The 15,676-nt window shown below is 44.4% G+C and overlaps 2 protein-coding genes across 2 annotated transcripts; one reads left to right on the top strand and one right to left on the bottom strand.

Moving 5' to 3' along the window:
- Positions 1 to 1,352: 1,352 nt before the first annotated feature.
- On the top strand, positions 1,353 to 6,771 carry MORN3 (MORN repeat containing 3; the record flags this gene model as incomplete). Its single annotated transcript, XM_064439863.1, has 3 exons — positions 1,353 to 1,512; positions 4,124 to 4,308; positions 6,703 to 6,771. Coding segments are annotated over 3 exons (414 nt in total), but the record flags the coding sequence as incomplete, so codon positions are not given.
- Positions 6,772 to 7,956: 1,185 nt separating this feature from the next.
- LOC135310825 (calcium release-activated calcium channel protein 1-like) lies at positions 7,957 to 11,133 on the bottom strand. Its single transcript, XM_064439861.1, has one exon. It carries the CDS (start codon positions 11,107 to 11,109, stop codon positions 10,549 to 10,551), a length of 561 nt encoding a protein of 186 aa, XP_064295931.1. The 5' UTR covers positions 11,110 to 11,133; the 3' UTR covers positions 7,957 to 10,548.
- Between the last annotated feature and the right edge of the window lie 4,543 nt (positions 11,134 to 15,676).

Here is a 15,676-nt window from a genome sequence, read left to right as displayed (position 1 = left end):
TAAGCCTGTCACATAAATCACTGGGTTTTTTTCTAAAGGGAACATAATGAGGAAGTCGTCTGGTAAAAATGACTGCAATCTTATGTGCAAAATCCTTGTAGGAATGTTTTCTGATCTGCCAGTGGAAACCTTGTGTTCGCATTTGTGTCTGCTCTCAAATTAAATTAATAGCCTCTTATAATTCTAATTGGTGTGCAGCTCTATGGCTCTGGTCTCTTGGCAGGAGCTTCCCCTCCCGTTCTTTGAGGATACATTTTGCATGATTGAGCTTTGGTGAAAGATTTACAATGACATCCAAATATCACTAGGGTTGTTTTTTTCTTCTACAAAAGCCTCCCCTTTACATCCATGCAGTTTAATAAAATTAATGTGCAGAAAAATCAGTTATTTCCAGAACTGATTATATTTTTTGTTCAGAGGTAAACTAACACTTTATTCCTATGGGAAACCTTATTGGTAATATGTAAATATTTCTTACTGGTATCACTCCCTGGTATAGGGGTACCTCTGGATTTCTTTTAATGGCAAACAAACCTGTAAGACAAGCACCTCCTGGGTCCCTGGCTTGCCCACACCCCATGGCCTTAATTCAGAAGTTCACCAACAAAACCTGCCAGGGAGATTGAGTCTGAGGAGAGAAAGCAAAGAGCGGAGACTGCTCAACGTCAGAGCTCGCCTGCCCCGCCAGGGTGACGTCTGCTGCCCTGGGAGCCTGGCCTGGTGCCCAGCTGCGGGGAGGCACGCGTGGCATCACTGCCTGTGCCTGCCAGTCTCACTGCAGGTAGCCTTCGGGGCTGCCTTTGGTTTCTTGTGAAGGAGGAAGGAAGCAAGGCAAGGGGCTGTTTAGGTCATTACCTCTTTAGGGGTATGGATAGAGGAGAAGGAAAAACCGTTTCTGTGGTTAGCATCACTTAGAGACCTTTGCTCTGCCCAGGGGCAAGGGAAGGGGCTGCTCAGCCTGGGACACACTGGGTGGTACAAAGCATCATCAGGGTTGAAAGGCATAAAATCCCTGCGTTGAGAAGCAAGATTTTTTTATGCTGCACGTCCACAGGCAGGTTTGTATACTGGTAAAACCTGCTTTTAGCTAAATATTAGCAGTGACCCTGCCAATGATAACACACTGAGATACAAACCTGGGATTTTGTCGTGGGAATAAAATCGTTTGCCAAAAAAAAATCCCATGCCATCACCTCTCGTTTCCTTCAACACAAGAATGTCCACTGAGTTGGGCTGCCAGCAGCCATGTGTAAGCAAAGGACTAGCCTATTAAGAAAGTAATATCCCAAAACTGAACACTGACGCCTTTAACACAAAGGCTCCTAACCGGCCATCTCTGTACTGCCGTCCAGGGCTACGGTGCGACGTTTTACCCTGGTGGGGAGCGCTACGAGGGCGAGTGGAGCGGTGGGCTGCGGAGCGGCTGGGGACGGATGTACTACCAGGACGGATCCATCTACGAAGGGCAGTGGTTGGCAGGCCGGCCTAGCGGGCAGGGGATGCTGCGGCTGCGTAAGTACTGGCCACCCTCACCCAGTGTGTCTGCCTGCCCCCTTCAAGGTATTTGGTGTCACGCTGCTCTCCGGAGGCCTCTGCCGTCTGGAGTTCTGGATGCTGCATCGCATGGCCTGCTGCAGCCTTGCGGCTGCTCCCAGTGTTGTCCCTCCCCTCCTGGTCTGGGGCTGGAGGCAGCACAGGCCGTGCAAGGGCCGGCCTTGCGCTGCTCAAGCCCACACACGTGAAAGCTTATTTTTGCTGTGATTTACATTTAAATGACTGGGATGGTTAGGGTTAGAGATAATATACTGTTGGGTCAGGGAAGAGCAAATCTCTCTTTTCAAGCCAGGCACTTTGCCAGACATACTTTCTAACTGCTGCATACCAACGAGGAGTCCAGTTTCCAACACAGAAAAAAGAAAAAGAGAGAACTTTTCTTTTTGAGTTCACTCCATCCCCTCTCTTACTTCTGACACTGACTCATGTTGAGTGAACACAGGGGTTTCATTAGTATACAATTCCTTCCCAGAAATAACACCAGGCACATAATGGATTGGCAATGTTGGGGGCAATCTCAGCGTAAAAATAGAAATTTGGAAATTTTTTTCCCCTTATTTTGCTTGGAGTTTAACACATTTTTCCCTGAAGCCAAGAATCCCAATTCTTTGCAATACAAGGCACTGCATTCCACGAACATTTTAAGAAATATTATCTCCATATTATTGTTCATCTTTTTGCCTGAAAGTGATCTCAAGGCTAGTAATTAGCTAAGCAAAGCAGCTGGGGGGAATGAGCATGACCTTCACTGCACACCACAGGCATGACTGTGCTCTCTCTGCTGACTGTAAAGTCACTTTGGACCAGTGGCTCATCCAGATGAAATCAGCACCCGCTTCCAGGAGCAACTCCTTCCACTGATCGGCTTGGCTCCCACCAAAGTCACCCTCGGCGTTATAAATTGATGGCCCCTCAGGGCTGAGCTGAGGTTGGTGCACCATTTCAGAGCCTGGTTGCCTCCAGTATAGCCTGCAACCAATTGTGAGCTGGATTCCTTTTGGTTAAAATTAGCCAGAGCAATTATTTCATACCCACAAGTTTAATGTATTCAGCTCAGCCACTGGAAGCTTGCCCACATGCCGGCAGCTTTGTGATGGTGAAAGAAAAGGAGTTCTTCAGCAGAGGTCACGATGAGCTGCAGCTCAAGATTAAATTGCTTGTAGTGGCAGTGTGCCCAGTGAGGGCGAGCTTGGCTGCGAGCACCGCACTGATTCGCTGCCTCCGCTACAGCCCGTTGCTGAACAGCTTTTAAACCTGAGCGTTGCACGTCTGTAGAAATCTTGTCCGTGAGCAACGCAGCCTCTGAGGTGCTCTGGGAGGAGAGTGGATGGGTGCAGCCAGTGCCTTTGATGGCCCCTCCATCACAGCTGGGTCTCTGATTTTGGTGGTTTCAGAGCCTGTCAGTGGCCAGAGACCAGAAGCTGAGCTGCTCCCACCTGTGGGCAGGGCAGGCCGGCATTGCAGATAAGCACACCACCAGATGCGAGCTGAAGATAACCACTGCCACGATGCCAACCTGTGAACCAGGCCATGCCTGAATAGCCCGGCAGTGATAGTCCCCAGACACATTTTTGGTTTTTTCCTCTTGCCTTATGGCGTTCTGGCAATCCCCAGCTCCTCTGCAGCACTGTGCTGGGTGCTCTGGTGCTTTGGCCACCTCCTGCCACAAAGAATAGCAGAATTTGGCTAAGACCTAAAGATATTTCCACTAATTAACTCTGTCGGAAATTTTTGGTTTAGAAACACTGTGTCTAGAAGGAATGGACAGCAGAGGACTCTCCTAGTGAGAGCAGGGTGACCTGGATGTATCCCAGCACCATCATCACCATGGGTGAGATGCGCCTTCTCAACCAGCGTCCCTGGACAAGGCTGCTCTCTTTCCCTGCCGCTCTGCTTTCTCTGTTGGTGATGGATGGATTCCTGGAGAGCAGCACAAAGATCAAAAAAGCCTCTCTCGACTTGCAGAAAAATGCCAAGGGATGCAATACAGCTGGAAAAACAGTCTGTAACTGATTGCCTGAACAATTCAGACACTCACAGCAATTCTTGCTCTGTAATTCATTGAGAAAAAACATAACTACAAGTGTTACTTGAAATCAAGATTATTTTGACTGGACAACAATCAGACAGTGCTGCTGTTCCTTGCTCTGACAAGCAAATCTCTCCAAGCCAGAGATCCTGCATGATTTGTTGCAGTGACAAATCCAAAACTTCCGTCCTATAATTTTTCATGTTGTGAAGAGTGACTCAGCGACTACTCTTACACTGAGCTCACTCGCCCTGCATATCAGCAAGAAATTAGTATCACCAGGCAAAGAACAAAGTAGGTGAATGCAGTTCTTGTTCCAAGTGGGCAAACGTGGGCTTCTTCTGCAGCCTTTTCTGGCTCTGCAGCACACCAAAAGGAGCACTGCAAAAGCAGAGCACACCATGCCGCAGGCCCCCTGAAATTATTGAGGGGACAAACAGATGTTTTCCTCTTCTGTCGGTTTGCTGTGTTGATTGGTTTCGTCTGCAGCCCCTTAATGAAAGTGCAAATTTCATGGTCTGTTCATGTGTTTAATTGCAGCAAATGAAAATCAGTACGAAGGAGGTTGGAAAGATGGAAAGAAGCATGGCCCAGGGAAATTTTTCTACTTGGATAAGGGACAATTGTTTGAAGGTATCTGGGCAGCGGATATACCAAAACGTGGAGTTTTGATTGACTTTGGCAGAGACGAAGCTCCTGCCCCTACTCAGTATCCAATCCCAAAGGTAAATTACTTGGAAATTTTGGTTTTGCTAGTGATGTTTGCATTCATCAGTGCTCAGGGCAGCTCTCCAGGTAGCATTTCACTCTTCAAGCAATTACCCCCATGGGGTTTCCAGCTCACAGGGTGTGTGCTCAGTCTTTTGGCCAGCAGCATCCTAAATGGCCCCACAGGGACATGGGAACCGTCCAGACACTGCTGGAGCCTCCTAATCGCCTACACCTGAAAAAATGCAGTTCTCATACACCAAAACTGCTTAGAGACCTGAAGTAGCACACAGGAAACGGGGACAATAGAGGCAGAGACAATAGTGGGATTTGCGTCAAAACCAAATGATTTTGCCAAGCCAAGCTGCTAAAGCCTGACTACACCGCACCAAAACCCACACAGCTGCAGTGCTAACATCAGCTATTTCTTTTACCCAGGCACCCTGAGTCAGGGTCTTGTCCATGTCCAGCAGCCTCATGGGCAGAGCGGTGCCTGTAGCTTCCCCAAGGTGGGCAGACGGGTGTCTGAGAGCAGACGTGCTCTGCTCCCCTTTTTCCCTTATGACTGACACAGGCTGCAGTGGACAAGCCAGTCCCTGTCCCCCACCCAAAGACTCGATGAGATGCACAATAGGGCACACAGACACCCCAGGCCATCAGCCTGGCAGCTGCCGGGTCCTTGCACATCACTTTGGTGCAGGAGCTGAGGAGGGGAGAGCCTGTCCCCTGCTCTGTGCCCTCAGAGGACAGGGCACAAGCATCAGTAGGGAACAGACGTGGCTCCAAGTGACATAGCTGGCCAAAAGTCTCAAGCTTGAATCCCCATAGTCTGCCCCACATATGAAATACAAAGGCATCACATTTCCAAGGGACAGTTACTGCAGGATACAGGCAGGGAAGCTCCTCTTTGCTTAGAGCTGAGCGGAACCACACTGGATCACCACAGTACACTGCTTTATTCCAGTAACGCAGGGAACAGCATGGCAGGTAAAGCTACCAACCTTCCTCTGCTCCAGGGACAAGGTTGTTGCAAATGATATTGGGCACACGCAGCTACCAAAGCTCACAGCTGTTACATCTTTGCTTCCCTTACTTTTTCAAATCTGGTTTCTATAGCAAGGGCCCTTTGAGCACAAGCATTTTTGATAAGCTAGTACTAGGCACACCCAGGGCAGTGCAGAAGAGTAAACACCAAATACTCACCAGGAAAAAACAATCTCAATTTTGCAAATGGAATGAAAGGAGCAGTACTTCTGTAGCTAAAAATATTTACCTTACAAGGTTTGTCAAAGGTCACCCGAGAACAGCCTCCTCAGCAACCCAGCCCAACGGCCTGGGATGAACTGCCACGTCACTAAGGCAGGATGTTCAAGCCTGGCTGTTTATTTAACTCCCTGAAGACCAGGTTATGACCTAATTTTCTTCTGCTCTACGAAGAAAAAGCATCAACTTTCACTGCCATTATTGCACTTTCCATCAGAAGAGTTTTGTCTCAGAATATGAAGGAAGTAATGGATAAAAGAAGAAAAATTGTCTGCAGATTCTCGTAGAGCTTTTGTCAAATCATGTCACAAGTAGCTGTTAGAGCAAAGTAGACGATGAGGGAGCATAAAGAACTGCCAAAACCAGAGGTGTAGTCAGCTTTTGCCTGGCAAGAGGCTAACAGCAAGGATCTGAGCTTCTGCATCGGAGAAGCATCACTGTGTGTCTTCATTGACAGGTAAAAGGAACAAATGGTGGGGTGCACAGGACAGAAAATGGCTGAAAACTAGAGAGCGACGGTCATAACCTTTGACGGAATGCAGTATGTAGATGATGGGATTGCATCAAGGCAAAATTTGAACATAACTGCAGAGATGGGGGACGTGTAACAAAATATGCCTGGAAGAAAACAAACACACACCCCACCCCCCCACCCCCCCCGACACCCACACCCGAAAGCATCAGGACATAAAGCAGGTTGGAATGAGACGAGAAGATCCTGGCAGGGCTTTGGCGCTTCCCTCTCAAGAACGTGCATCCCGTTGCACACAGACTACGTGACTCCGGCCGGACTCCTGCTTTCCTGTGACCTTTGGTGCTCACTTGAGTGACTGCAATTATTCACCTCTTAAAACTACATGTGAGACCCAACAGGCTACAAATCAAATCCAGTCTTATCTAAGAAAGTGTTTTGTTAAAGACAACCAGTCCACTCCATGCAGGGCTATTTCAAGGAGATGATGTTCAACATGCTGATAAAATTAGGGAAGTGTAGCAATGTTTCTAAATCAGTAATTGAAAGGCTGCAATATAAACTGAAGTCCTGATACATGGGAGATTCTCAGTTAATGCTTGAGTAATCAAGATCTATAAAACCTTAAGCTTCTTCAATTACACTGCATAACTGATTTGTATTCTTTTTTATCTAGATTGAACTAGTTGATCCAGATGGTGTTTTAGCAGAGGCCCAAGCAATGTTTGATGACAGCCAAAATTAATAACCGGATGGCTGAAGGAAAAAAAGATGCAAGATAAGAACATGATCCTGGGTTACTTATTCATTTGGGTCTCGAATCCACATTGTGGTGTATCATGTCGCGGGCTGCCTCGCTTTTCCCTCAAGGCTGCCCACACACGCTTCGCCCTGCAGGTGGCTTTGCTCAGAAGCCTCCTCCCACCCCCCATTATTTTTTTGGGGGGGGGTTGGGGGGGCGGGGCAGAGAGAAAAACCACAAGCAGCAAAAAAGACAGGCACAGTGACTCTTTGCCCAGCCCCTCTGGCTTATTCCTCCTGTAAAGTAAGCGTGCTCCTCTTGGTTTCAAGGTCTTTCACATTGCCTTAGAGAAGAAGCAAGTTATTATATGCTATAAAAGCCCTAGAAAAGTATAGTCAAATAATTGCCCCCTTCCACACCCCCCAAATGCAGCCCCATACATACCTGCGACCCAAGATGGCTTTTGAAGCTATAACAGATCATGTTTCAACTAGTATTTTTATTAATGCAACTTTACTTGCTCCCTCTGTGCATTTTCCATAACATGACACTGGCTCTCCTCCCTAGTGCCGGGAATGCAGAGCACCAGATCTTGCCCCGGCTCTGCTCCTTGGCCAGCCCACGCGCTGGACCCCGGGCACGTAACGGCACGGCACTGGCTGCTCCGCTTCTACCCGAGACAAGGACCATGTGCAGAGCTGCAGCACTCCTGATCCGCGAGGCGCTGCTGAGCGTCACCCGCAAGACCGAGGGAAGGTGGCCCTGCAGCTGGCTGGTGAAACACAAACTGTGGGACAGCAGGGCCTTAGTTCACCTGATTGATACTGTGCTTCCGAGTATTGCCTCTCATTTACAGTTCATTTGGTCCCTTGACTCTTCCTGTCTTCTAGGCTGAAAGATAACCTACTTTTCTATTTAAGCACTCAGAGATGACAACACCACAACATGCTTAGTGCCAAGATTTAAGCAGTGCTGACAGGAGGAAAAGCATGTCAACTATGTTAAATTCTTTATACCTGCCTGCATGAACAGGAAATTTTATCTTTGTATTATGACTGAAATTAGTAACTGGATATATTTAAGAGATCCTCAGAAATAGACAGTTAGGATTAGCACAATGTAACTGAAGAGATCAGGGATACAGAGAAAATAAGCATATTTTAGGCCTCTAGATAACAAATAATCAGCAATAATTTAGTATATTTTATTTCATTGAAGTATTTTATATCTAAATAAGGAATATACAATAACCAATGTTTAAAATGCTTGAGGTAAATGCGTTAGACCATTAGTATAAATAAGGGATAAAAACCAAAATCTAAGTGCACTCTTAACATTTAGATCCATGTGTTTGGGTCTGGTTACTGCCGCTGGCACACAGTTACAAGACTGTGCCCAAGGTGTAACTTTCACAACCATTTCCACAGCTGGAAAATGAGAGAAACATACTTGATATCATGGCTTAAAGTGCAGAAAATAGTCAGAAAAGCAGCTGTAATAACAACGCCATTAGCTCAGAACCAACCAGATTGAGAAAGTTAAAAATTATGTTGTCCCACCAGCTTCTTAAAACAAAAAAACCCCACACTTCTCTGTCACTTTGTAAAAGATCCACAAAATAAAGAGAAATGTCAGCTACTTATCCAGGACAGCAATTAGTTCTACAAAATAAAGTTGGGAAATATATTTCCTGCTTTACTGAGGGTTTTTAAGAGTCTTTTTTTTCCCCAAGGCAGGACTAGGATTCCAGTAAAGGATGGGAAAATACATTTTGTGCCTACTACCAAGATTTCATGTTTTGGAATGCTGCTTCATTAATGCCTTTACTAACATAATCCTTCCAGTGCTCTGTGAATGAACACCTGCAGGACTGTAATCACAATCCTCACCATCAGCAGATTTACATCAGTAACAGAATATACTTGAAGCATAATGTAATGGCAGAGCTAGAGAAAACCCAGTTTGGCCTTTGTATGCCAGAAGGACCTGTGAAAATGGCAAGTGGAAAGCTGTTTTCTGCTTGTAAACCAAGAATACTGCTGAAAAAAAAAAGCCCAGAGGTTTTTTAATGGTTATTTTTCAGAATACAAGCACACAGTGGGTGACCTTATCAACACTTTCCACTGCTGTGGTGCTGACATGAGAAATCAGCCCATTTGCTTCATGAGGCTGCTTCAGTAGTAAACACACCCTGCCACCCTCACTCTGTGGGCACATCCTACAGTTTGTAAAGATGTCGGGCTGACCTGAGATGGAGGCTGGGTGTAAGAGACCATGTTCAGGCTCAGTCAGGTACAGCCCCACTGCACTGTCACTTTCATTCCTGCCCAATTTCAAAACCCCAGATTTCTATTCCACAGTGTTAGCTACAGTACGGAGGTCAAGTTTTGTTCCATTAGACTTGAAACTGTCTCAGTTTGCATTCAAAAAACAGCTTTTACCCATTAAAGCCCGAAGCCGCTCCACAGAAGAGCTGCATTCAAAAAAATTCCACTTCTAGACATAGCTAGAACTACTGAAGCAGCCCAGGACAACTGCTGCAATCCTTCTGGGACAAACTTCTTATCTAAGAGACCAAATGGAAGTTTTTGCTTAAAGCGGAAATAAAAAACACCCCGACACAGTAGCCTCAACGTCACAGACGTATGTCTGAAAGCAAGAAGCAATATTAATTACAAATAACCTACTTTTGTAAATAAACCTACATAAAGAAAAGCAGTCTTCCAGATCCTTTGGAAGCAAAACAAGTTATTATATACAACACTTCAGCAAGGAGAAGACTTTTTCTAAACAAGGAAGACCAAGACATAGCTAATTACTTGGGAATTCAACGCAGTGAAACTACCTTTTGCTGCTTTTATATGAGGACTTATTAAAAATATTCTTTTTATATATAAAATTACAAAGTAATTACTACTTTGGCTTGGAAAAAATACAGCAGTGGTTCTGATTTTCAAGCAAAAAAATTATCCAGTGATAATTTCCATCTAGTTTCTTTTTAAAAAAAGATTCCTAAATGGGAAACAGGCAAATCTATCTCTCCAGAGAATATTTGCCAGCTCATGAGAACTTTAAAAAACAGTTATTGCTTTTATTTTTCTTCCAAAGAAGAGTCTCATTCCTACTCATGTGGCCACACCACATCACAGTAAGGCTAGTCATGGGCGTTTAGCGAGTTATAAAATGTGTAACTGCCACAGGAAAAGGTGCTGAAGGAATCAGTAAAGTAATAATTACTTGGCAGCAAAACATACTGGGGAAAGTGGTGGGAAAGCTTTCATTTCTACCGTCTGTCAGGCTTTCTAGAGAGAACAGCGCTAGCACTGAAACCAAGTGCTAATTGCTGCATACCCCAAGTAATTTGTATCATGCCGTGCAATATGGATTGGACAAGCAGTATCTTCTAGTAAATGCCAACATCAAATAAAGAGAGGAAAAAAAAAGCTTCTCTACCCATCCCTAACAAATACCCACATTTACAAGGTTATTTTCCATGTATTTATACAGCCACCATTCAGCATTAACAAGAAGCAATCTAGACAAATGCTCACAAGAGGAGGGATGCATGCGCAGTGCAAGCATACCCCCCCATCCATTCCATCAGACATCAGCTAAAATTTTTATGAAAAGGAACAACATTTTTTCTCTCTCTAAAGGGTTAGAACAACATTTATAATCTCTCTTTAAACAGTAATCAACAGTTCGACCAGTTCATTCACAGGGGAATCAACCTAACAAGGCAGAAGCAGAAGAGTGGGTTTATTTTCTTTAAGTACAGGTTTATGCAAAATGGGTGACAGCTGAGGAGATAGCATCACCTCTGTGATCCAGCTGATCCTGGAGCCGTGCAAATTCAGCAAGTTCATTCAGTTCTTGAAACTGCCTGTCTGTTTTATGGCTCACCAGTGACCTGTAGAAGTGGACTGCAAACACAATGAAAATCAATCCAAAGGGAACCATAATAGACGTTGATGCGATGGCTGCTGCCTGTCCTGATGTGATGGTAGAGCTGTTGCTCTGGGGTGTGTTATCAGGTTTCTTCTTTAAAGGAAGAAACTTCACCCAACACAGTAGCACCACCTCTGCAAGAAAGAGCAAAGTCCCAATGACAGTTGAAAATGCCCACGCAAGCTCAATGTGCCGATGCATACGCTCATGAGGAGATTCCTTTACAGAGTTGAGATTATGCACATTGCTAACAGCCTCGATATTGGGAAGAATGCAGGTACTTATCATGAGTGCAAAAAGGTGAACTGCAACAAGGACGGTAGTACAGGCACTGAAGGCTATCAAAAGACCTTGAGGGTAGTCGTGGTCTGAGTCTAGCTGAACTTCTACCATAGCCACCTGAAAAGGAAAGAACAGAGATATGCAATTACCTAGGTTACATATTATCTGACTATATATTATTTTAAGTTTAAATCCTGTTTCCAGAAGATCTGATCCGAACTAAAACAGTATGCATTTAAATTTCTCTTCATGGCAATCTGTACCCTCTTCATTAGGTCCAAATTTAGAATCACAGACTCTTGGAAAAGACCTCTAGGATCATCAAGTGCAACCATCAACCCAACACCCCCAGGCCTCCCAAACCGTGCCCCAGAGTGCCACACCTACACAGTTTTTGAACACCCCCAGGGATGGTGACTCCACCACCTCTCTGGGCAGCCTGTTCCAATGCCTGACCATGCTTTCAGTGAAGAAATTTTTCCTAATATCCAATCTAAACCTCCCCTGACGCAGCTTGAGGCCATTTCCTTTTGTCCTATCACTTGTTACTTGGGAGAAGACACCAACCCCCAACCCACTACAGCCTCCTTTTAGGTCACTGTAGAGAGCGATAAGGTCTCCCCTCAGTCTCCTCTTCTCCAGGCTAAACACCCCCACCTCCATCAGCTGCTTCTCATAAGACATGTCCTCCAGACCCTTCCCCAGCTTTGTTACCCAATTTAGGTCTGAGCTATCAAGCAAAGGCCATCATTTCCCTACTTACTGTTCTGTTGTAGAGCAAACCATCAGTACGCACAAAAGCTATTACGAGCACAACCTCCTTGCCACCTCCAGCTCACCCCAGCAAAACAGCTGAACTTTGTTATCAACATACTTGGACTCTTAAAGTGAAACATCTCTTCTTTCCTGTGTTATACTGTAGAGGCAGCTTTTGATCTTTCACTATAGGTTATAAATTTTGCTGGGTATTAGGAAATGTTCTGTCTCCCACACATATGTGGATCTTTTGAAGTAAGTATCTATAACATGAAAGCCTGTGAAGGCAGCGGACTGCCTGGCACAGTCTTGGTGGTCCTTTCTCATTGGATATTTAAGTTCTGAAGAGCAGGAGCCTTTCATTAGAAAGATCACCTTTCCATGGGGCTCTCAGCTATAGTCTTTCACTCAAAGTATTTAAGCAGACTCAAGAACACAGATTCTAAACAGGAAAGTCATCCACAATGGCCATGGCAGCCAAACAGGACTGTTAGAGACTGGAGGAAAGACAAATAATAGTTTCCCAGATGAGATAATAGAGTGCTCCAGACATCACTAGCTACTCTTACTCTGGAAGTTCTGACTAGCCTCCTCTCTGGGCGAGCAGCGCTATCTCATGAAGATGCTCCAAGGTCCAGTCCTCCACTACTGTGCACAGCCAAGCCCTTTTATAAACTTATATCTCCAAGCATGTCTATGCTTAAGGAGCAGAAATTAGCATTAAATAACAGCACTAGGAAATTCATAAACCCAGCTCAAATACTTTTGATAAAGAAAATTAACTAGAATGCCTTTTAACAGGTTTTAAACTGTCAGGTGGTTTTATGCATGTGCAATTGATGAGTGACATTAATCCTGGCAGCCCTCTTGAAAAATAATCTTTCCTGATAAATTTGCCTTTCAGACAAAGCACAGTTCCAAAGAGGGAATAATGCAACGTCTCTATGTTTAGTGCTCTTTCTCGAAAGATCTCATTAAACAGACAAAATGTTTGAAATGCAGAGAAAAAAATCTAACAGCAATCTTGAATATAAACACATGTACACTATATAAGGGAGATGCAGAGGCCACCATTCAGCAGAGTTCAGACCAATCCACACCAGCCCTTTCCACACCTTGGCACTCTTGATCCTTTGTTGAAACAACTCAACTTGCTAGCCCAGCAAAAGCTAACCGCGTTAGGAAGTCGTGATCTTCTGCTAGCTTAGTGAGCTGAGCTGTTTCTGCAGTGCCTCTGATGAACAGCAAAGCTGGCACAAGCCCGTGTAACTGAGGAGGAAGCAGTTGTACCAGGACCTCAGATTCCTTGGTAGCACTGAACTATGAGCCTAGCTCGCCTGGAACATACCAGCTTGCCCTCAAAAAGACCATGAAACCAGTTCATACAACAGTGCCTGAAACAAATCACCTCTTTTGAGTCCCACTGATACAAGTTTAGCCCATTACCACATGCCTTTATTAATGGTTTAGACAGTACTCAGCCTATAGCATATATTTCGAACACCTCAATTCTCATCAGGCTGATATGAAGAAAATTTCATTAAGCGTGGGCAATATGGATGCAGGGAGACACAGAAGCTAGGACCCAAAGACAGCTGCAAAACCAGTAAGAACATTTAAACATCACTGTTTTGCAAGACCTGAGCCAAGCGACACCTAGTCCAAGATCCCATCTTCTTATGCTCCCAGAACCAGCATGTTCCAGGACACCAAAACTCTTAACTGCTAATGCACCAAATATATTAAGTCAACCGAGTGTTTTGCTCAGACATGTTTCAACAGGCATTCAAGGCCATTTGCCAATATTTTAATTCCTTTATTAAAAGCTTTTATCGTCATAAGCCTAACCACCCAGACAACTAGCAAACAGCTTCCAACTGTTGCAAGAAACTCAAAAAGAAATATTAATGCATATACAATTCTTGCTCGAAGATTTAAAAATACCATTTCTCAACTGTGGGAAACTTCACATTTGAGAGGATAAACATATGGTCGTCTGGTCTTTTCTGCAGAATTGCTTGTTAAGTCCCAATGTACTCGTGGGATGGTAGGCTTCCTGTGTTTTTCACAGAACTGCAATGCTTCACCACAGAGGATTCATTTTCATACTTATCAAAGTTTTTCTTGTAAATTTTCTGGTATATGTCTAGACTAAAAACCATCCAGCACAGCAAGACATTTTAATCCTTAATTCTAGTACTTATTATATTAACATAACCATGACACTAAAGAGCTTCATAAGATGAAGACTTTGTTTCCTTCTAGGAATTGATGTATTTAATTCACCAAATGTTGGAGACATTTTATATTTCCATTAATCAGTCTCCATGTAATAATGATTTCAAGCATCTGATTTTGAAGTTCAGACTCTTAATTCTATCATACCAGTTGTCCCAGAGCTACTCTTCCCATTTCAACAGAGCATCAAGAAATATTTTCTTCCTCTTCTTAGAGTAACCAGAGCTTAAAAAAACAACTAAATAATTAAATGTAATCTAAATGTACCTATTTCTGATTTGGCTATAATTATATGCATGATCACAATATCATCATACAAGAAAACAGCTTAATTTAAAAAGCGTTCAGATAGCTCTGTGCCTAGATAACCACTGACAGAATCATAAGGGCAACTATTAAAAGGAAACGCCCAGGCCAGGAATCCTAGTTTTCCTGGGTTAAAAAGACTTCATCTAACATTGCTGGGTGTTTCCCTAAAAGAGTGACCCCAGGAGTACTTACAACCATTATACACTGATGGGATAGCTTAAACCTGAGTTTGAGCTACACAAGCAAGGCTTCAGTCTATATGGCTGACAAATACATTAACACAGACCTGCTTTGCACAGGAAGCCTGCCGGGTATGTAGGCCCCAAATTATGTCTCAGAAGAAGAGTTTTCTGAAATCCAGCAAGGCTGCAGCTGTTACTTAAAACTTGTCACAATTTACCCTACAAGCAGGAAGGGTGTAACTTCCTTCAGCTCAAATCACACCATGAAATTACTTACTGTAATTCCAAGTGTACTCTCTCTATAAGAATAATTGTGGGTAGCATCAACATCACTTGAAAGCTTGCCTTAGTACTAGTCTTCTAACACACACAAAACAGTCAGGCAGCGGAGCAGTCATCCACACTGCCAATTATTAACAGATTGGGATGCTAACAAGGTGTGAATAGGGCAGAAGCAGGGCAGTGTACACCTTTCACGTGGCTGAAAGCTGCTGGAGGGAGTCCACGTACCACAAAGCGCCACGGGCAAGCTCCCAAACGGGACTCCTGGAAAAGACCAGGACATCCCACTGGGGTAGTGCATGCCTGGGCCAGTTTCAGCGTCTCTTCCCAATTCAGTCCCTCCTACAGTAGTTTCCATGCCAGTACAGCCCTGATGCTAAACACCAAGGGAGCCTGGCGTTAGGAATGACACTTGAAGTTGTTTGAGTCATACTTGGCTATCATTCCAACAAGCAACACGATCTCCTCTCCATAGCTGGAACCAAAGGGAAGAATAGTAGCTGCATCTGCTGCTGGGCCAGGAAAGATCCTACACCAAAGTTAATAACAGAAATGCTAAAAGGGAGACAACATCTGCCTGCTTTGAGGGAAAGTATCACAAATTACCTCCTTGGGAGACTACAGCAGCTGGAAAAATACTTCTACTGATGCTGAAGGGATCCCAGCTTTATAGGCTCAGCCCTCCAAAGGATGAGTGCAGCTCCATAACACGCTGACAACTCTTTGCAGACCACAAGTTGTCCAGCAAGGGAGTTTGATGAGGGTATGTGCATAAGAACCAAAAGACAAGGGTTTTTCATGGGTTCACAGACAAGACAGGAAAAGATTCTTCTGAAGCTAACTAGCTGGACAGAGACACCCATAAGCAAGAGAAAACGTACTAAGTTGCAGCTGTAACTGACACTGGTGTT

This window comes from Phalacrocorax carbo (assembly GCF_963921805.1).
Source record: "Phalacrocorax carbo chromosome W unlocalized genomic scaffold, bPhaCar2.1 SUPER_W_unloc_12, whole genome shotgun sequence".
Classification (NCBI taxonomy): domain Eukaryota; kingdom Metazoa; phylum Chordata; class Aves; order Suliformes; family Phalacrocoracidae; genus Phalacrocorax; species Phalacrocorax carbo.
The sequence above is the reverse complement of the archived record's forward strand: the minus strand, read 5'-3'. Positions and strand labels throughout refer to the sequence as shown.

Coding starts and splice junctions, on each gene's coding strand:
- LOC135310825 (XM_064439861.1), bottom strand. CDS start 11,109: ATGGTAGAAGTTCAGCTAGACTCAGACCACGACTACCCTCAAGGTCTT.